The 23,423-nt window shown below is 32.0% G+C and overlaps 2 protein-coding genes across 3 annotated transcripts; one reads left to right on the top strand and one right to left on the bottom strand.

Annotated features, from left to right (window-relative positions):
- Window positions 1–1,276: 1,276 nt before the first annotated feature.
- Window positions 1,277–6,763, bottom strand: LOC106661122 (caspase-8-like). Of its 2 annotated transcripts, none has more exons than XM_014384333.2 (5): window positions 5,667–6,763; window positions 2,852–3,053; window positions 2,610–2,747; window positions 2,420–2,530; window positions 1,277–1,576 (listed from the first exon to the last, which is right to left on the bottom strand). In XM_014384333.2, the coding sequence occupies exons 1-5, from the start codon at window positions 6,423–6,425 to the stop codon at window positions 1,380–1,382; spliced, it is 1,407 nt and encodes a 468-aa protein (XP_014239819.1). In that variant the 5' UTR covers window positions 6,426–6,763; the 3' UTR covers window positions 1,277–1,379. The 2 variants fall into 2 exon arrangements, with proteins under 2 accessions (XP_014239819.1, XP_014239820.1); XM_014384334.2 differs by having other exon boundaries at window positions 2,610–2,741; window positions 5,667–6,760.
- Window positions 6,764–8,353: 1,590 nt separating this feature from the next.
- Window positions 8,354–22,026, top strand: LOC106661121 (leucine-rich repeats and immunoglobulin-like domains protein 3). The gene is made up of 16 exons (XM_014384332.2): window positions 8,354–8,863; window positions 14,735–14,809; window positions 14,887–14,958; window positions 15,044–15,181; window positions 15,247–15,318; window positions 15,385–15,522; window positions 15,600–15,743; window positions 15,826–15,969; window positions 16,098–16,241; window positions 16,306–16,449; window positions 16,528–16,910; window positions 17,819–18,112; window positions 18,192–18,473; window positions 18,577–18,852; window positions 18,941–19,192; window positions 20,667–22,026. The coding sequence occupies exons 1-16, from the start codon at window positions 8,697–8,699 to the stop codon at window positions 20,942–20,944; spliced, it is 3,003 nt and encodes a 1,000-aa protein (XP_014239818.1). The 5' UTR covers window positions 8,354–8,696; the 3' UTR covers window positions 20,945–22,026.
- Window positions 22,027–23,423: the final 1,397 nt, after the last annotated feature.

Raw genomic sequence — 23,423 nt, forward strand, 5'->3', positions numbered from 1 at the left:
TACACTTTCATTTCTTCCAATTGAAACTTCCAAATAACTCGCATTCATGCGTACGTATGCGGTTAACTTAATAATAAGCTTTACATCATCTCGCTGGTCTAAATGTCAAAATAAAACTACAGCAATCCATATTCAACCATTAGCAAAATAAAAACAGAAATGACTGAAAAGTCTGAACTTCTGTAACTTGTCAAATTAATTTCATTGAACGACAAGGTTAAATATATAATATTAACTATGTACAAACTATGTAAATACTTATTCAACTATTCTTTGTCCAAAACTGTGAACTTGTGGTTGTGTCCATTATATTTCCCTTATTACACCGAAAATTCCTCTCTAAATTTCAAACACGAGTCGAACCAAATTTATATTTATGCAGATGTGAAAAGTGTACATTTAATTTTTTTTTAGATTCAAAATTTTATATATGTATATAAATTGAGATCCTAAATTTGATGAGAGTAAATTTAGGAGTTACTGTTAATACAAGAGTACTGATATTTGAATTAAACATTTGTCTAAAAGTAAATCATTATTCCAAAATGACAATTTAAAAAATGTTCCATTATTACAATTAATTAAGGTTTTTAGTTGAGATGAAAAAAAGTTAATGGCACGAGAGGGATTCGAACCCACGACCTTCGGCTTGATACGCCGCTGCTCTACCACCTGAGCTATCGTGACCTCGATCCACTCGGACATCAACTCCCCATCTCAACCCCACCCTATGAGTTTTCCCTCCTTGTTGTTCCATTATGTTATTATTGCTGTTGTTGTTGTTACTGTCATTGGAATAAACCAATTACTAAATTCATTCCTATGGCAGTTCAGTGTCAAATATTACCTGTTGATAAGCATTTACGAAATGTTTTACAATTTTTCTAAACTCTACCCCTTAGAATTAAGGAAGTTGAAAGAGTCACTGAATAAATAATTATTTAAATTATTTGTATTATTTATTTATATTTATATACATGTTCAGATTTCTTATATAAATCCAGATAAGAAACATCTTTGATTGATGATTTTAAAAATTTGGAAAGTTGAAAATAAATAAAATGTTAAATATAATAATCTATATACTTGTAGTTTTATCATTTTTGTAATTCTAAGTTCTCATTGCACTTGAAAGAAGTATGTTCTTGTCGTAAGTTTATATATTGCAAATAAAAATACACAATTATGTTTTTTCTCATACTTGTAGATTGTAGATTATACGTTGCTTATAATATATCATCCTTTATCCCACTTTCTACATACTTGTAATTTTTAATACATTTCAAAAGTTTTATTATTTTTACTAAGTATGATTGTAGACAATTTTTTTTCCACTTTTGTAGAATCTACATATGCCGTGATAAATCTCAAATTTTCTTTCATGGTCTTTTTTTTAAATATAACTTTTTTTGTAATCTGCTGTGAAATTCCGGCAACATTGCAACTTTATATGCATTGTTTTTCTGATACAAATCCGGGCAGGAAAGTCGGCTTTGCAGTCTTGTCAGAATAGAATACATGTCATCGTATTCATATTGTCTCATGATCTGGCACAATGTTTGAATGTAAAATGTTCCTGAAAAAGTAAATAAGGTAAATGTGGATGAGAAAATATAGAAACAATAAGTTTACTACAGTAGGCATTAAGCATTTATTCATTGTAGTATTGTCTTTTTTTTTCTTAAATATACACAACATATCTATTTGTATCCTATATATGTTAGTACAAATTACAAATGTGATCACATCATTTTTCACATGATCACAACACTAACACTAATGCCAATGCTGGCACTCAACATGAATGATTAAGAGAGATTAAAGTGACGGTTCTTGGGATAGGAATGTGTAGAGAGGGCTCGAGCTGTACGGTTAGGATGGATCGAACATTTAGTGTGAAACTTTTGAAATTGGGAATGATCAGTTCGTCAACAAAAGTAATGTTGAGATCGTTGTGTTATAGTCGTGATATAGTAAGGAGCTTGGTCTGAGGACTTTTGACTAGAAGGATTGGGTGCACTGGATAGCAATTGGCTTGGCAGAACCCCACAGTTCCACTCTGTAAGTCCAATATGTCCAAAATGGTGGCAGTAAAGTTTTGTATAAGGTTAGTTCAGTGTTGACGGTCATTCTAGATTTCAGTCCTAGAAGTCTTCGTAGTTGTCCAAGTCTTCTATTACACTGTTTTTTCTTAAATCTTGTGGGGATTCCATGTCAGTGGTTTGGTATAGTCCTAAGAATTTGACTTGCATGGAAATCAGTATCGCTTTGTTGTTGATGTACAGTGGAGGGCAAGACTGTTTTTTCATCACAAACACTGCGTTCATTTTTCTTCATACAGTCTTGTCCTCCTGAAGATAGCAAAAAAATGTTATGGTTTGCAAAGAAAAACCAAATAAATTATAAAATAGTACTATACCTTTTTCAATATGTCTGAGTGATAAAAATCCAGGGCTTGATGGCATGCAAACCAGTAGATTATTCAAATCATTTACAATACTTATCTTAGGATCGTCAGACTCAATTGGGGCTACAATGCAATTTAAGAAAAAATATCCATGATTACATACATAGGAATTGACAAAATTCATGTTAAGTATTCAACTTACAATATATTTGTTTCCCCTGGCAAGCTTGTATGATTAGAACGATAGGCCTTCCATTAATACATTTTGAATTTTGAATTGCAGTTTTTATCTCTTTAATACTTACTTTGAGTCCATCATAACCATACACAGCTCCTAAAACTAGGTAAAGGAAGCAGTAAATTTTTCCTGCTTTTTTTCGTGTTAAAGACTAAGTTCTTTTTGTATTGTTCAAATTTAGTAAAATTAGTGTCATTTAATTTTACCTTCAACACCATGCGACATAATAATAATAAAAAGGATTGAATGCTTCGGTTCAAACTTCTGCTTTATTGTTGTTGTTAAGTAATTTTCCAACTCGTTTGCATTAAAACTTTTTAAGAAATCCGTTTTGAAATTGAAATGTTTCATCGTTTTAATAAGTGTAGCAACGTCCAATAAAGAACCAACTCTGGCACTCATCCCTTCCTGAAAAATAAATAAATAAAATTGCATTATAGTAATACAGTTTAAAGTTGAAAACTGGAAAAACAAATAATTATCATACAAATACAATCATACAAATCATTTATCTGCAAGTGTTAAAGCTAATTTGCTGTAATCATTTTGGTTTTATTGTAATAAGAATTTCAGAAATGTCATTCTATTTCATTTTAAAAATTTTGCTCTTACAATCTAATGTTTTCTGTAAAGTTTTAACCATAGATGAACACATGTATGTTTTGTTTATCAAATGTTTTCTCGGCTTTTCAAGTTTTAATGGGACAAATATTTTCTTACGAATATTTCAAAATTAATGCTTTGCCAACTTACATCCAGTACAAAATAACTATAATAAGAAAATACTGCAAATGCAGAAAATCATTTTTAAAATGTTAGCACATAAAGTTTTACAGAAAACATCCAAACTTCATTAAATACAGGAAAATACAAATTTGGTATACTTAAAAAACTTGCAAATTAGGTATAATTATTATTATTATATTAAATGGTTTATTAATATTAATAAAAGAACAACCAAAAAACAAAAATATATGCAAGCATTGGGATAACAATATCATTTATACAACATATAATACATGTTATTTATTGGAATGAATGTATAAAGGGACTTATCCCCAAGTCCAAGAGGAATAACAAGTACACTGGGGTAGTGTGAATTTAATTTATTAGCGTGAATGAAGGGACTTATCCCCAAGTCCCAGAGGAATAACAAGTACACTGGGGTAGCGTGAATGTAATTTATTAGCGTGAAAAAGGGACTTATCCCCAAGTCCCAGAGGAATAACAAGTACACTGGGGTAGTGTGAATGTAATTTATTAGCGTGAATAAAGGGACTTATCCCCAAGTCCCAGAGGAATATCAAGTACACTGGGGTAGTGTGAATGTAATTTATTAGCGTGAATGAAGTCACAGAGGAATATCAAGTACACTGAGGAAGTATGAATGCTAACCAAGCTATCATGTTATATCTGTTTTTGAGTGTGTATTTGTGATATTTTGTCCGTGATTGATGAGGCCCTGAGGTAGAGAGAGGCTAGTAATAGGATAAAGAAAAGGGAGATTCAGTTGTTGTTGTATAATATAACATCATAACGTGGCTGGAGAAACAAGCAAAGAAACAAGGTTTTAAACATAAGAAAGAAAAGATAAGAAAGACAAATAACCAATGTAGTTTGTCAGCCCTAAAACTAAAAAATGAAATAATAACAAGACTTGTTAGAGTTTAAATGCAGATGATGGGCCAATTCATTTAATTTTGAATTATTAATTGCTTGCTTTACGAAAGTCACTTAAACAAATAACGTAAAAATAATAACGCAACAAGCATCAGTGTGTATAAAAACAATATTGAAAAATATAATGTAAAAAAAGAAAAATACATGTGTTACTTTTGTATATGCATCTTGTCATCAACATACAATCCATGTAAAGTATAATAATCTTTAATAACAATCATGATGACATATTAAACAATTGGCACTTGATCACTCTGCTAGGTCTGTCTACACTCTCACTCTCTCTCTCTCTCTCTCTCTCTCTCTCTCTCTCTCTCTCTCTCTCTCTCGGAGGTTTAGATTTTGGCTTACATCTTCAGTGAGGGACTGTACATGACACAAGTAGAGTGATGACATGCCGATAGGTTTAATATTTGACTCGCAGACCTACAGCCACCACCAACTTTAATCATGATGACATTCATGCCACAACTTTGCAATTTGGATGTTATAAATGAACAAAAATTTTTTAAAATTAGTCAACAGATTTCTATTGCAATGATAAAGAAAATAAATTTTAAACATTTTCATCTTAATCTGTTCATACATGTCTGTATTTTTTATGTACTTTTTAATAAACAATTTATTTGTACTCGTACATATGAAAATGCATATTACAAATTTAGGTGTATAAGTGTTTTTTTTCTCCCAGTCACAACTGTAACACTATGGTCAGCACCCAGAAGACACAGGTTAAGAGACTTACATTATAAGTCAATATTACTGATTAAGAACGGAGGAGGTCTCGTGCCTATCGTCATTTAAACCAAAGTGGCAGGTTCATGGGATGGAAAAGTCCGAAACTGGAGTGGATTTAGACAGTAGGATTAAATGGATCCAAAGCTTGGTATGGAACTTTTGGAGCAGGATCAGATCAGTTTGTTGACCAAAGTAATGTAGAGGTCTTTATGGTTAGGTTGGTGATGTATTAGGAGATTTGACAATTTTGCCGAGGACTTTTGAATGGAAAGATTAAATACACTAGATATTAGATGTCTTAACAGAACCTCAAAGTTCCACTATGTATGTCCAGAGTGGTTGCAGTAATGTCTTGTATAAAGTCGAGTTTTGGTAGTCTTTGTAGTTGACCAATTCTTCTGTTAATAGTTCTTAAGTCTTGTGTGGGGATTCCACATCAGCCGGCTGTCTAGGTATAGTCTTAAGTATCCGACTTGATTAAGAAATATTTTTCCTTCCTTGGTATCTGACAATAAAAATAATCATTTTATGAAACCAACATTACTTTTTTTTATGGTTCGAGTGTGACGTAAACAATTTAAAATTTAATCATTTGAAACTTACAGGAGCAAAATTTTCTTGATTCACTATGATGCATAAACCAACATTGTCGGTGTCAAAAATTGGATAACTTTCATCCTCAGTGAAATTTGCTGCATTTTGCTGCACATCATTGTCAAATTTAACCAATTCGTATTGAGAAGTGAACTTTGTTAGTTCTTTGGACAATTGCTCGTTGCCGATAGTAGACACTAATTTTGTGACTCGATCAAGAGCGTAAGGCAGTGTGATGCTTATTGCATTTTTGCATATCCAGTCAATAAAAAGAAGTTCAAGACATGAATAATTTAATTCGCCACATTCCAAAGAGTTGATCGCTTTGGCACTCTCAACGGGCGTGCAGTTGTTACAAATCGAATATAAGACTTTTTTCGCTGGGGAAATACTCGATTCAGCATGTGTAAAAATATAATAAGCGTCATACTTGTTCACGCCAAAATGTTTAAGCACTTTATAATTTTTAGTTATACATAAACCTTCCAAAAGTTTAATTAAACCGGGCGAGTCGCAGGAAACCCATTTGGTAATCGGTGGAGTTTTACCCGTTTCGAGGAGGACCGAATACATCGAGATGTCATCGCACACCAAGAACATCAGTGATATTAAATCGTCATGACTTAAAAGCTTTTCGATTAATTCTATTTTAAAGGTAGACACCTCCTTAAAGACTGATTCTTCGATCTGGTCAATTTTTAGATCCGCATTTGTACTATCTACTGCAGAACCCGTTGGTAAAATAGAACTGATACTTGGTCGATTCATGATACAAAATTCAACACAACTCGGCGATCCTCTGTAGACACTGCATTCCAACCGATTTCTGTTCAATTCACAGCCAAGAACAACAGAAAGACCTCAGTAATTTTTTATGTCTGAGTCTTTTTACTGTGATACACAGTTGAACGTCTACGTGGAATCGACTGATAAATCAATTTACCAAGGCCAAAACAGAACAGGAGAAATAATAAAAAAAATAACCAAGTGTTTTTATATGCGTGTCGGTCGTTTATTTCGAAATACTTTGTATTTTTTACTGTATCGCCCGGTATACAATATTGTCGCTTTAGCTAATAAGTTAGTCACTAGAAAATTACAGTAGTCAAAAGTAACCGTATTGACTAATTGATTTTTAGTTTTGACAAGGATGAAAGTTCAATACTTTTGAATCGATCGAAAATAAAAGTTTATACGAAAAAATCGAATAATCGAATCTGCGGGCTGTTGATCAAAAAGCAATTTATTCCGATCTTTTATTTTAATTATCTGACACCGACAGCCAAAATTAATTAATACACTAGAATTGAAATACACTGACGGAGGCATGGCTGATAGGCTGGATTTGGGTTTCCAAAATTCGATAAATTGAAACAAAAATTTTTATTTAGGGGTTTCAATTAATGTACATAAAAAAAAGACAAATAACAGACCATATTAATTATTATTTTTATCTATGCTTTTGGAATCGAGCCGAAGATCGTGGGTTCGAATCCCGCTCGTGACATTAATTTTTCATCTCAACCAAAAACCTTAGATAAAATGAATAATTATTTGGAATAATTAATATTGTCAATTATGACCACTAAGCAAATATGGATAAATTATTAATCATTATTATACTCCGGTAACGACTTCCCAAAAATCGAAAAATTTTGAGGTTCCAAAAGTCAGTAAATTTAAATTCAAACAAAAATTTTTATTTAGGGGTTTCAAAAAGTGCTAAACTAATAGTTTCAGGAGGGAAAATTATCGCCTAGTTTACTTGGAAAATATTTGGTTTTCAGGAATTTTTTAGTTATTGATAAACTTTTATATGTTTTACTATATTACTATTGCAACGTACATAAAAAAAATTAATTGACCATAATAATTATTCCAATTAATTATTCTTTTTATCTAAGCTTTTTGATTTATGAGAAATAAGCAAGGGTAGTTGGTTCAAATCCCGCTCGTGACACTAATTTTTCATCTCAACCAAAAACCTTAGATAAAAAGAATAACTAATAGGAATTAATATTGTCAATTATAACCACTAAGCAAATAGTATTAATTATTATTATACTCCGGTAACGACTCCCAAAAATCGGAAAAATTTTGGGGTTCCAAAAATTTCATATTACTTTCAGGGAATAAAATTATGATCTAGTTTACTTGAAAAATATTAAAATTTTTTAGTTATTGATAAAATTTGATATGTTTTAATATATTTTTATTGCAATGTACATTTTAAAAAAATGATGTAAAAGAATATATTCAGATTGTTGTTTTGAGCAAATAAAACGGCGAAATAAAATTAAAAATCAGAAAATTTCCACTTTCAATTTTTTTTGTAAAACCAGTATTCATGTTAATCATAAAAAGTGGCGTATACGTGTCGATATTTTTTTGAGTGTAGAATCACCAAAAAAGTTTGGTCCAAATCCGTGACCCGTCAATTTGGTCGTCCCTTTGTTAGATCCAATATCGAATTGTCGTTTCTTTGTAAATCCACAAGGTAGAAGCAAAATCGTTTTAGTTTTGAGTCAATTTTACTGCATGCGATTTGGTTTTACTGAAAATCCAATATGACGTTTTTTTTTGTTAATTCGCGTCGTGTAAATTCGTTATTTCGTACAATTTTTGGCAGAAGGGCGAGGTTTTTTTAAAAATTCGTCCAAAAGCTATCGCGATCTAGAAGGCAGCGGAATCGGAGCACTTTCGTATTTATTATTGTGCTCGGTGTCGGTGATGGCTGTGAGTTTGTTCCGTGCTCGAATCATCCGTTTTTCCGAAGTCGATTTCGAACCGGGGGATCAAACGGTTTGACCGTTTCCGCCGTGAAATTACCGTCCCAGTCGAAAAAGGTGGCCCGCGACACGTTGAAATCGAGACGGGCCGGCTCTCAAAGTCGAATTATGTGTTTACAACTCGACCCGCGGACCAAAACATTTACGACGGCCTCCCGTCTACGACAAAAGGACGAGGAAGGACTTTTATCGAAAACGGCCGCCTGATATGTTTTGACGAGACACGATAAAAAAAACCCTTCGAGCTATAATGAGAGTGTCCCTCATTGCACTCTTCGTATACGTTTACTCCTTAAAAGGGATCCGCACCTCGGTAAAATGTCACAACCAGTGCAGTTGTCTGGAGAGCTACGTCGACTGCAGCGACAAACAGCTCACAGGCATTCCAGACAGCTTGCCCAATTGGGCGAAAATACTGTGAGTATTTTCTTTTCTTTATATTAGAGCGAGCGTAGGCAGACGGTTGGCCGTCGCTACGTGAGAAAATTGCATCATTTCCCCAGCTCCCTCTTTTATTTTTCTCTCATTCTTGCCAATTTTGCCTTCTTTTTTTTTAAATTAATATTTTGCAGAAAAACTACTCCCGGGCCAATCACGGGCTTTCCCAGACAGCGGGGCTCCTACTCAGGAAAAACTCCCACTTGCGCAATTCTTTATTTCATTACAATCTTTCAATTTTGATTTCAATCCTTTGACCTTATCTCTCTTTATCTCTTTATAAGGGCAGAACAATAAAAAACTTAACAAACATCCTACATAACAATCACTACCCTAAACACATAATCAACAGAATAATGAACAACTACAACACAACACCATCTACTATTATTAATAACTCATTTATGTTTAGTGGTCTAATTGACCATATTAATTATTCTTTTTATGCAAGTCTTGGTTGAGATGAAAAACCTAGTGTCACGAGGAAGATTCGAACCAACGACCTTCAGCTCAATAACGCCGTTGCTCTAACCACTTGACATACCAAGACTTTGATTCCTCGGACACCAACTAATTTAACTTAATTAATTGAAATAAGTAATTTGGTCAAGTAGACAACTAAACATAAATGGATTAATATTTAATAACTAAAGAAGTATCACTTCACTAACAGCTCCCGTGGCCACTTCATAAGTAGCTGAGAATCGAATCCTGATTACACGACATTTGAAAAGTGGCTAAAAGAGGGAAAATTCGAATGGTTGTAGGTTGAGATAGGGAGTTGGTGTCCGAGTGGATCGAAGTCACGATAACTGATTTTAAAGGCTATTTTAAAAACTATAAAACAATTCACACACTTTTTTCCAAAATTAAAGATCCCACACCAGTACCAAATAAGTCGACGTAATTTACAAAATTAATTGTTTAAACTTACATCGGAATTACATCTGGCTAAGGGAGTAAAGCAACATATGTATGATTGCAAAAAACCCAAACAAAATCCTACAGCACTCGCTACCCACCATTTTCAACACCAACACAATTTTGACTTCAACAATCAAAAAATATTACACACAAAACAAAAATAAACGTAACTTTTTAGAAATGGTTTACATCAACAGAGATAAACACAGCATCAATTACAGAACAGATACATGTAAACTCAGTCATAGCTATGCTAATATCATTAATCAAATTCAATATCGATAACATATATATAGCACACAAAACATATAATACAACATATAAAACAATCATTACATTCCACATATCAAAAATTTCTACATAGTCTTATTCGTCAACAATTTGACTTTCCTCTTCCTAATTATCCCCGTCTATACAATCCTGAAAGGATAATCCACTGGTGGGTTTTCCACTGGGGAAGTAATTTTTTCCCGTTGTCGGCACCTTTCACCTCAAAGAAGCCGACTCCTCTTATAAAAAATGTTTTCTGTCTCAACTTCCTTCCCCACCACTTCAATGTATATAAACATAAAACATCAATATCTCACTGGCACTCTCAACACAACACCCAATAATGACACATCTACACAGAAAACAAGCACTTTTAGTGAGTACAAATACTTTGATTGTCTAAAAATTTTAGCATTGTTTAAATTCACTTTTTTCACATCCTACATGTATTTGTATAATTTAAGCAATGTTTATAAATGCCATGCTCATGATCTCAATAAATATCGAATTGTTGGCATGATAAAGAAAATGTTTTTATAAAACCTACGTCACACCAGACCGCATCACACGATCTACAAATAAAGAAAAAAAAACAATGCTCACAGTTGAACGCCTCCAAACAGACGTTTATAGATTTTTCAATTCAATAGTCAGTTATATGCAGATAGATAAAAGAAAAACAACCCAGAATTCTACGAATGACAGATGTCTCTGTACGCCCCATGCTCGAAGGCTTTGGCGCTTTCTTCAGTTCTCAGTTCAGTTAGTCAGTGAAGATCACAAGATGGAGGTGGTGACAACTAAAACCAAAAAAGTGAAAGGGTTGAAGTCACACAAGTCCATGAGAAAAAGAAAATTATTTCTGTGCTTAGATCTGTGTACATAATACATACATTAATTCTAATTCAATTGATTTTTTAATTTGTTTACTTTCTTTTAACTTGCCTAATATTTTTTCTGTAATTTCATTGTTGCCAATCCGATGAAAGATGAATCTTATGAGCTAACCCTCACGAAAGGCTTAGGCGCTTCTTAATCAGTTCTCAGTTCATTTAGTCAATTTTAGATTGTGATTGTGACAAAACGATTAAAAAACGAGTGGCAAAAAAAGGTTCTTTCTGTCAGAGAAAGGGTTGAAGTCACACAAGTTCATGCGAAAGAGAAAATTATGTCTGTGGTTGGATCTGTGTACATAGATATGTACATACATTCATTCCATTTTGATTAATTGTTTTACTTCCTCTTAATTTACCCATTTTTTTCTGTAATTTGATTCATACCAATTAATTTTTGTCTTCCTATTTCATGACAGATAAATTATCAATGAGTAATTGAGCTTTGAAATTTTGATTGAATTGAATTGAGAATTGACTCAATGATTAATAATTATTAATGAGTTACTTTTAAGCATTTCTCACAAGGAAATCTCACAAAATGATGACTTTCTCATGTTATCCCAATTAAATCGAAATAATTAGTTGAATTAGTGAGGAGCGTTCAGGAATAAATACAGCAAGGAATAAACAAAGTACCCAGATATACGCATCCTTTCAGCTGACAAAACAAACAGTTGCCATTAATAAAGATGAGATGTACAACTGTATACAAAAACTCAGCACAATTGTAAATGACACAAACACACTGAAATCAGACCCCACCCTGTCACTCATCCAGTTGTCTAATAAAATTCTACAGGCATACACATCACACAAAGAAATAGACATGCACATGTATAACTCTCTCCAGAATAAATCACACTCACCCCCAAAACGGAGCTGTCAAAATCCACAAATCCAATAAATCAAAATGTCTATTTTGAGTGTTTTTTTAGTGACCGGTTATTTAATAATTTGTTGGATTCGTGACGAGTGGTCAAGAATGAAGATGAACCCAATAAAGGTCGAAACATCGACAAAATAATGAAAAAGGTGTTTTTTAAAGTACCTCATTCTTGACACTCCTCTTGAATCCAACAAATTATGTCTATTTTGAGTTGTGTCTGAGCTGAATCTGGCAGCAAGTTGTTTGTTGCATGCGTGTAGATTTGTTTGGAAAAGAATTGCCTTGCGGTTCCATAATTCTGTACCAAGATATTTCTGTCTTCTGGAAAATCCAAATCCTAGATAACTCTCTCCAGAATAATTCACCCACACCCCCAGAATTGTACAGAGCTGTCAAAACCCACAAATCCAATAAATCAAAATGTCTATTTTGAGTGTTTTTTAGTGACTTTTTAAAAAAGAATCCAAATCCTTGTCAATCGTTGTTTCTCACATGCCAGGGACACCAATCGTACTCTTCAAAAATTGATTTTCACCATCTATATCTTCTTTATTTGGGAGTCGGAAGCTGAGGATCAAATTAGCCGAATGAGCATTAAATACATAAGTCACATTATTCCAACTTACAGTTGACACACTGTTCTGGGTTCGAATCCCAGCATAGCACTTGGACATTTATTTAAGAATAATTTGGAAAAAAAGTACATTAAAGTTCTGTCTAATCATCCTTAACATCTAATGAGTAGTTGAATGTTAAAAGTTGGTTTGACTATAAAGAGACCATTCCTAGATTTTGACAGACCAAAACACCTGGATGGTAATTCTGTCATGTACAGTTGTATATGTACCATGAACCATCCCCAACTTATTACATTTATTTACCACACAAATGCTTATAAGAACATTTAAGTTGGTCTCTGTTAATGTTGATCGGTAAAGTGCCAAAATAACAATAATTCAGTGTTTATTTATGTATATATAAATATTCCATTAAAGTATGTTAACACGATAACATTTTTTCCCCCTTTCAAAGAACATAAGTTAAGCATTCACAAAACAAAGACTGTAACCCTTGGAAAATTTTCATAGGCAATATAAATTGTTAAAAAAAAAATCTATTGGAATTCAAAATCGATTAACACCCAATAACTTATTTAAGATTGTGAAAATTGGCACACTTGAATTAAAGTTGAATTGTTGTTGTTTTTTGTTTTTTTACTCTAGGGAAGCAAACAAGTGCACTGTTCATTTTCACAAGAGGGAAAAAGTCAGATTAGATAATGAACAGATAGCAAATATTTTATCATGAAAGTTTTGATATATGACAGCTGTCAAATGCAAACCAACGTCAAATGCCATCAACGTCAAATGCCGAGATTATATTAAATATCATTGAAACATTACTTTGTTCTCTCCATTAACTTTTGATTGCTTATTTCCTTGTTTACCAGGAGGGATGATATAAGTCATTGTCCTCATAAAAAAGTACTCAATATCCAGTAGAAGATTCTATCGTGTATATTTGATTTCAGGTTTTACTTTTTACCTTCAGGGTTCTTCTGGTTGCCATAAGTAGTTTCTCTTGTAAATTTGAGGATAGGTTTTTTCCCCTCAGGAGTGTGGACAATGATAGTGAAAATTAGTCATAAATCGCAATTTCCACCCAGAGAAGTTTAACTTTAAACACACTTTTTATAGTGATAATAATATAATTTTTCAGTGCACTTATGTTTCTCAAAGTACACATAATTTAATCGTTCATTTACTTTCTTATACAAGTACTGAAGTTCATTTACTTACTATTAGGGACCGGATTTTATGTATTCATATTTTTTTTGAGCCTTGTACACCATTTTTGAAACTTTTATTTGATGTTGTTTCGCGCTATTTAAAAGCAAATAATTACATATTTTACCTTAATTTTTATATTTTGGCCCATAAAATAAACAATAAAACAAAAAAAAAGTTATTGAAAATTTTAAAAAAAATTAGCAACAATATAATAAGGGTTACTAAAGAAACAATAAACTTTTTACAAAAAAGTCGATTGACATACTCACCCCACCTTCATTATTTCTATGTAAACAATAAATGTCGAGAAACTTAAAAAATGTACGTTAAATCAAATAATTTTGAAGATTAAAGCTTTCAATTTTTATTGTTTATTGACAAAAATTTAATAGTGTAAGTTATTTCAAACGTATTTGAAAATTAAAGATTTATTTTCTATTTTATTAAATTGTTAAATTCTTCCTTTTATTAACGATTATTCGGAGATCGTGAGATGCAGTCTGGTGTGACGTAGGTTTTAGAAAAACATTTTCTTTATCAAGCCAACGTTTTGATCTTTATTGAGATCATCTTCAGGGCATTGTTTGAATTTAATAAATACATGTAGGATGTGGAAAGAAAAAAAAAGAATTTATACAATGCAAAAAAAAAGTTTTTATATTCAATCAAAGATTTGTACTCAGTGAATGACAAAATTATACAGAAAACAAACACTTTGAGTGAGTACAAATACTTTGATTGAATATAAAAAAAATTTTTTTTTTTTTTTTGCATTGTATAAATTCATTTTTTTTTTCTTTCCACATCCTACATGTATTTATTAAATTTAAACAATGTTTGTAAATCCCAGGCACTGAAGATGATCTCTATAAAGTTCAAAACATTGGCATGATAAAGAAAACGTTTTTCTAAAACCTACATCACACCAGACTGCATCTCACGATCTCCGAATAATCGTTAGTTACAAAATTGAGATGGTCAAAATAGTAACATGCTACTAAGCACATTATATATAATGAATCTCATACACAAGCAATAATTCAGTTTTATCATTTATGTCATTAAAAGAAAATATTATTTTCAGAGACTTGAGCAAAAACAGCCTTCACGGCCCTAATGTTTCTGAAGCGCTAAGTCATTATCAAGAGTTAAATGAAATGTAAGATATCTTCTTTACTAATTTTTAGTTACATATAATTATAAGTTTTTACATGTAATTTTTACTTTTTTTTACAGCAAACTTGATCACAATGAATTTACTTTTATCCCTATTGAAAATACAATGCACAACCTAATTTCTTTTAGCATGTAAGTACCATTTAATACATATTTTTTAAAAAACTACTATTACCACTACTTCTTCCATAATAATAATTAAATAAAATATTTTTAGCACTCATAATAAAATAAAAATGTTTCCTGATCATTTTTGGTCCAATGTACCGAAGTTGATTAGTTTAGATGTTAGTCATAATGAGCTCAGCATCATCACTCCAGGCATGTTAGTTAAGTCGGCTAGCCTTACGACATTGTAAGTACTTCTGAATTGAAAAAGTCTGTGTGTGACCAACTATTAAAATCTAAATTTGTTTTCAGAAAAATTGACAACAACTATCTGATAGACATACCTATAGCAGATCATGTAGAAAGTCTTACTACCCTTAGCTTGTAAATATTCAAATTTTATTTTCTTTATTTTAAGCCGTACAATTAATTTTTATTATCTTTATTTAGGGCGCACAACAAAATAAGTCAGTTCCCACCTATGTTATGGGAAAATCTTCCAAAACTTTCAAACTTTGATATCAGCTACAACGATTTAACTGTTATTGGTCCAGAAATGTTTTCAAAAGCAACTCATTTATCTTCACTGTAAGTTCATATAATCTAACGTGCAACGTCAACGTGAGAGAGAAACTTGGTCAGCTCATATAATCTTATCATTTTAGAAATTTGAACAACAACAAAATTTCATCTATAAAAAATGGAAGCTTCAGTGCGATGAATAAGTTAACAGATCTTAAATTGTCAAAGAACAACCTGCTACATCTGAAAAAAGAAACATTTAGAAACCTTACCAATCTAAAAAAACTGTAAGCTTAAATATTCACGTCTTAATGTCTTAATATGAATTTGTTCATTTTAATTAATTAATCAATGAAATTATAATTCCAGCGAATTAAACAAAAATGCCTTATCTACAATTGAAGGATTAACGTTCAAAGGTCTAGACAAGTTAATTGTTTTAAAAATCAGACAGAACCCTATAACTACATTGCAAGATGGTGCTTTTTGGGGACTTCATAAGCTTCAGATTTTGTAAGTAATGTCTTTATATATTTACTTTCATTTCTAGAGGATTTTTGTTGAAACGCTTTTAAATATTACGATATTAACGATTGTAAGTTAAATTGGAATTTCATTCATTTGTTTATTCTTATCTTTAGAAAACTGGATCACAATGACATTAAAACCATATGGAAAGGGTGGACATATGGACTTGAATCGTTACAAGAATTATATCTTAGTCACAACAAAATTCATATGATATACGACGATTCTTTAGATGCTTGTAAACACCTTCTTCAGTTGTAAGATCATTTGCGATAATTTTCGTCAAAATATCTTTATTAATGTTGCTAAAAATGTTTTCAGGGACCTTTCAAACAATGAGCTCACTGTGATAAAACCATCGTTTTTCAAAGGTTTAGAAAAACTAAAAAAACTAAAACTTGATGGAAATAAAATATCAACTATCGCTGAAGGCGCTTTTATTTCTACACCATCTTTAGAAGTTTTGTAAGTTTGCGTGTGTGCAATTACAAACTGAGTCATCGTGCTATTTTTTTTCTCTGATTATTTGTCTTTTGATTTCAGGGAATTGAATCATAATTGTATTAATTGGATTATTGAAGATATGAGTGGTGTTTTCTTTGGCTTGAAACATCTTAAAAAGCTTGGATTAGCTGCTAATCAAATCACATCAATTAATCAAAAAGCATTTGTGGGCCTAACTAGTCTAACTCAATTAGATTTAAGTAGTAATCTTATAAAGACGATTCAGGACAACACATTCGGCCACATGCCTTTGTCTGTTTTGACGATGAACACAAGCAGTTTACTGTGTGATTGTAACCTTGTTTGGTTATCTAATTGGATCCAGGCTTCATCGTTGAAGTTTTCCAATGCTTACTGTGATTATCCAGAAGCCCTCAAAGGCAAACTACTTGTGGACATCCCCATTGAGCAACTCCTTTGTTGTGAGTATAATTTTTTTTTACAATATCCATCGTAGATACTCATAAAATTATTCCTTCCAGCCAATTCGGCTTCGTTCCTCATCATTCCACAATCGAACAAGTTTTTAGAGTAACTGCTTTAAAAGATCTTATTTTCAGTTTTTTTTATTTTTTTTTTATTTATTTTTATTTTTTAATGATATGGATTCCAAGCATTAAACGCTCATCATCAGGTTGATGATTTTACTCTTGATGATCACTCTTACAATTCATTTCTAGAGATTTGTTTGTGATACCTTTGAGTTGATGATGAGTTTGTAATGCTTGAAATCCAGGTCATTAAAAATCACCTTATGCTGAAATCCTGTCGACCACTGCTTCAGTGTGAAGTGCAGCAACGAGTTCTTGAAAGTCAGAGAGTACAATCCACCCAGAAGGAGCATTCTTGGTCTCATTATATATACAGCTGACTTACTATATACACTAATACCAATCACTGGTATACCACCGCAATTTTGTCCTCTTAACTAAAATCCTATCCAAGTTACCCTCAAACACCCAAGAATACCTTGAGCATATCAAAGACTGATCTGTTCGATACAGGATGAATTCTGGGAATGACACCATGCTGCGCAATGTCACCTTCATAGAGGAAAAGTATCAAGTGACCGAACATCCCAAGCGACTAAAAATCGGTATCTCATACCGGTCACTTGCCAGTGCTGTCTGAATGGCTGTTTCTGTCCCTACATTACATCGATCTCCTTGAAATCAATCTCTGCGAACTAATCTTCTTAAACTTTTAGCAGTGCCTTTTTTTAATTTATCAAACCAACCTTCGCCAACAAATGCATATACTTATAATTTTTTTCTGTAATTTTTTAATGGATTCATAGTATTTCTTAAATTATATTTGTGATATTTTGCAGTGGAAAATGATAGCCCTAAACCAATAATTACCGAAGGCCCGAAATCATCTGTTGCCGTATCTGGCAAAGAGGTCAAATTATCTTGCCATGCTTCCTCTTCTTCGAACTCATCTTTGAATTTCAAGTGGAAAAGAAACAATGATGATGTCACTGTTCAACACGCTACAGCCATAAACAATACATCTTATCTCATATTTTCAAATGTCGAGTTGTCACATGCTGGGAAATATCAGTGTATTGTTTCTAATCGTTTCGGAACATCATATTCTGAGAAAGCTACCCTCAGTGTTCTAGGTATATTTTGTAATAACTGATATAAAGAACCAAATCATCAGTTTTTATAATCTTGAATTTATCGTTGTTTTTCTTACAGTTATGCCTGTAATGACTAAGAAACCAGTGAATGTAACAGTAAGAGCTGGCAGCACAGTTAAATTAGAATGTGCTGCTAGTGGAGAACCAATACCTCAAGTTGGCTGGAGAAAAGATGGTGGCACGGAATTTCCTGCAGCTCAAGAAAGAAGGATGCACGTTATGCCTACAGATGATGTATTCTACATTGTGAATGCCAAGCCGACCGATTCTGGCTTGTATTCTTGCATAGCAAAGAACGCTGCTGGAACGGTTATGGCAAATACAACATTGACAGTTCATGGTAAGGCATGTTGCATTTTACATTAAACTTAGGTTATACCCTTACAGATTTGTGAATAAATATATATATATATTTTAATTTTTCCTCAATTGAACATTTACAGAAGCCCCTTCTTTCATCAAAAAGATGGAAGACATTGAAGTCGGTATTGGGAAAACTACAGTGTTGGAATGCATGGGTAGTGGCTGGCCTAAGCCTAAACTTCGTTGGTGGAAAGATGGTGTCTCAATTACCCCTGGCCATAGACATATTCTAACAGCTGATGATCAACTTTTAATAATAATGGATGTAAAAAGTGCCGATGCCGGAGTTTATCAATGTGAAATTACTAATTCACTCGGAACGGAAAAATCAACAGCCCAGTTAGTCATTGCACCAGGTACATTAAAAGCGATATTAATTCACAATACCCCTCGAAATATTTTTGAGCTTGTAATAAGTTTATAAGTTTATGTTCTTGTTTTTAGCATATAGTGCCACAGCGGACAACATGACTGGTGTTATTATCATAACTGTAGTTTGCTGTGCTGTAGGAACTTCTGCTATTTGGGTTATCATTATTTATCAGACCCGGAAGCGATTTCAAATAAATGAAATGGCCAAACCGGTTGGTAAGCTAACCCATTTAGATAATAAATCAGAACACTCTGCATCTAGCAAAGACAGCGGTACAGGTGATTCCACTAAAAGAAGTTCTGATGAGATCAACATAGAAAACAGTAAGTAACTAATAAACACCATAGAACACACTCAACTAGAAAAATTGGTGGAGATTAAAAGTCGTGACTAGTACGGATCAATCTAAGATTTTACAGCATGTACACGATTGATGTTAGCAAATGAAATATTTATATTTTATGATGATAATGGTGGCCGAGTGGTTGGGTGTCTGCCTCGTCAGAAAATACAATAAAAATTTTTATTGTAAAGTGATTTCTGATCTCATCTATGAAACCCATCGGGTAGCCCTCCTGTTAGACAGGAACAACTTCATTTTACTTATTTATATTTTATAATTCCTCTGGATCGTCTACATCAATTGGAGGCACATTTTTGATATTGTGAGACTGCGTCAGTGTAGAGTGCATTGAAATTGGCCGATCAATGTGGCTAAGCTGGTTCGAGATTGTTACATTTTCTTTTGCTTCTTTCTTCCTCACCACAGATGATCTCTCTGCATCCAAAAGTCCTTTCGGTCGATCACAATTTGGAATTAAGGTGGATTTTTTATCTTATGTTTTTTGATCTCGGCAATGGTTTTTCGGTTCCCAAACACACCTATTCTAGAAGATCCCCACTTTCTGAAGCTTTTGCAGGGTGTTGGTTTTTTTCTTTCTTTCCATTCTGGAATGACAGTATATAAGGAACGGTCTATTACATCATTCCAGAACAACATTCATAAAGGGGCGTTGGTGGCCGCAAGGTTTAATCTTTGACACGGCGCGTCAAGGTAAAGGTCCCGGGTTTGAATCCAGCGGCCCTGCATTCGAACCCAACATACTTACAAATGGGCTTTTTTTTTTTTTTTTTTTTTTTTTTTAAAACACCGGCACCCTGAGGGTTTATATGACCTCTGCTGTTGCGAACCCTCATTAAAAAAAAAAACATGTTAATTGCATTGGGCATATTACATACATTGCCATCACAACACCTATGAAAAGAATAAGAATCCATTGATTTTACTTCATTGTCTTACATGCTTAACAAACTTTAAATACAAGGACCACGGTAACCGAGTAGTCAGTGTAATAGACTGTCGGCTAATAGTTCCCGTGGTCATGGGTTCAATTCCCACCGTCGCCCCTGGCCCTTTTTTCACACAACCCTCCCCCCCCCAAAAAAAAATTTATCACATAAGATCAATCTAAGGCAATTAAAATAATAATAACAATAAAAATGAATCCAGCAGCCCTGCATTCGAACCTGACATACTTACAAATGGGCTTTTTTGCAAAAACACTGGCACCCTGAGGGTTTATATGACCTCTGCTGTTGCAAACCCTCGTAAAATAAATAAATAAATAAATAAATACTAAAGATTTGTTATTACTGCTAGTTTCGTCTTTCTGTTCACGAACATGTCTTTCGTCTACCTTAAAATTTACAGTATTGTAAAGTTTAAACTTAATAGAAACTAGTTTTTATGTGTGCTTTGTGTAAAAACAAATGCGATTGTTTTCTTTTGTATTTTAGGTAGAAATCTTAACGAGTACAGAGTTGAAGGACTGGATATAGTCGAGGCATCATTCCCCTTATTGAGTAGTGGAAAAAATATCCATTCGATCGAGAACGCAAACGACTGTTGCTGCAATCATTCACAAAGGCAGCATACCAGGAATAATCATGATCGATGCAAAAACCACCGCCCCTATTCTATGCCAGCAAAGTCTACAATAGTAACATCAAACAGTATTCCACAGCTTAATTCTTACATGTGTCTTTATGTCGCTCCTAAACCTACTCCTATTTAATTAACAGTGTATATATTCATTTGTATTATTTAGACTTTGTAAGTTTGGTGTACATGTATTGTTTTTTCTTTTTTCCTACTCCTACAGCGGTTAGTTAGATCACTACTATTAGCATTACTACTTCATTATTTATTTTTTTGTTGCTGCTTTAATAAATTTTAAGTCATCATTCCATAAATGTATTATAAATAATTTAAATAGGTGAAGCTGTTTTGTATGGAGTATAGTCTAGTGAGCAAGAATTATTCGTTTATATATAAATTAATGTCGTTATCGCCGTTTTGTCATCGTAACTTACTTGATTTGAGAAGTTTTAATAATAGAATGGGTCAGTTTCATTCTATAAACTGAGTATTAACTAGCTTTATGTGTTTTCTACAAAACATCTAGGTTAAAACATATACATACGGCATAAATAGAAATAGTTTAGAGAATTTCCACAAGTGAAATATTTAATTGAAAATATTTATAAATTATTTCACATTAACTACTTCAAATTAACTTAATGTTATTGACAACTCCCAATGAACTTTATAAGACAAAATTATAATTGGGACAGCCATAGTTTCATACAAATACTAGTTGCTGCTTACACCTACTGTCGGTTGACATACATTGATAAATCTATATATTTGCTTCAAGACCTATTGTAACAGTAATTATAAAATCAAGATCGTTGACATTTGGTTTTAGCTTTGTAGATGTAAATTAATTACTTCATTTTAGTATTTTGATATAATGTTCATATATGTGGACTTAGAAAGAGTTGGATAGAGCTTTATTACTTGCCCCAAAAGTATTTTCCTGGGGTTATAATTTAGTTTAATAATTTTTTTTTGTTTCATATATTTAATTCTAGTCTTGAATTATTTTGTTTTAGAAAGCCATTATTGTAATTTGAGTGCATCTTTCTTTATGCAGTAAACTATAATAAATTATGTCAAATTATCTAAATCATGAAGTGTTAATATTTTTAGAATTAGGTTTATCTGTGTTAGAATTGGATATCTTTATAAAAAAAATTTAAATAAGAAAAGTTAATTATGTTCGTAAATTTATTTTAATGTAGTCATGGCAATAATACATTCCATAAATTAATTTTTGTGATTAAAAATGGACACAATTTGAAAAGATAATAAATAACATCGTAGACAATTAAATCTTTATTGGTGTTCTATTTTGATTGAATGCATAGTCTGAGCCATAAAATAATGTAATATCCCACATCGTTTATTTTTATAATTTATTTTCTAAACATTGTAAATTTGTAAAACTAATCAATTTAGTTTAAACCTAAAATTATTACGTAACATCCAACATTTCTATATAAATAATATTTTGTTTACACTACTTGCAATTACTTGTGTTCAGTTACAATTATATTTTTATTCATATATAAAATTAAATTTATTAACATAAATTAATTATTGGAGAAAAAATATATCTCTGTCAGATAATAATTGTTTGTAAATATGCCGTGTTTGTTTTGTTAACTTAATTCATAAACTTGGATTGTTGGATTTTATTCAATGCTGATTCCTGAATAAATAGTATGTTTTCTACATGATTTTTTTTTCAAGATATGAAGAAAAATACGTTTCTCAAAAAGTTTTTCTGTCAAGTAGTTAATATTAGAAAGCTACAATGAAAACTCATATTAATGTGTATGTCAGTTTCATAACTGATGCTTTATGAATTCATTTGTAGTTTCATTATCTTATGAATGTCGCTGGTAAATTTTGAAATAATTTTGCTTTGCTTAATTTAAAATCAGCAAAATTATAAAATAGTTATACCAAAGATAAGTGTTTCACAAGTGCTTTACGCTCTGCCTTTTATTATACTAAATAAGTGTGCCTTAAGCAAAAAGCGCCTAAGTCCAATGCCACAAAGCTCTCTATTTTTGGGAAAATTTTTTTTGACTTTTGTTAACTCTAATAATGTAAACTGAATAAAATTTTAAAACGTGCAATTTGCCTTATAAATTAAATTATTGTGATCAATTTTTAAAATTTATGTTGATATTTGCTTCAGCTATAATATGAAAAACAGAACTATTGTAAATAAATGTAAAAAAAATATAGGAATTATTTGTTAACCTACATTTGGAATATCTGGAGGCGTTAGAAGGTTGTACTATTACAATATTATTTGTGAAAAAAAAAATGCCTGAGTAATCTTTTATAATAGTATCAAATGCCTTGACATATAGAAAAATGTAGTAAGATTTTTTTTAATTGTTAATTATGCATTATGTATGTTTTGTGTACATAGTTTGTCTATGAACAATACAAATGTCAGTATATTGAGATTTTTATATAAAATATAACAAAAAGTCGACTAATCTTGAATTATTTATTTATTATTCCTTTATTTTATTTTTTGTAGTCCATAAAAACAAACATGATGGGAGAAGCACCATCAGTAAAGAAAACCCCTATGTCATTGCCTCTTCACCTAACTTAAAGGATTTCCTGGT

This window comes from Cimex lectularius, unplaced genomic scaffold, assembly GCF_000648675.2.
Source record: "Cimex lectularius strain Harlan isolate CLEC.00 unplaced genomic scaffold, Clec_2.1 scaffold75, whole genome shotgun sequence".
Classification (NCBI taxonomy): domain Eukaryota; kingdom Metazoa; phylum Arthropoda; class Insecta; order Hemiptera; family Cimicidae; genus Cimex; species Cimex lectularius.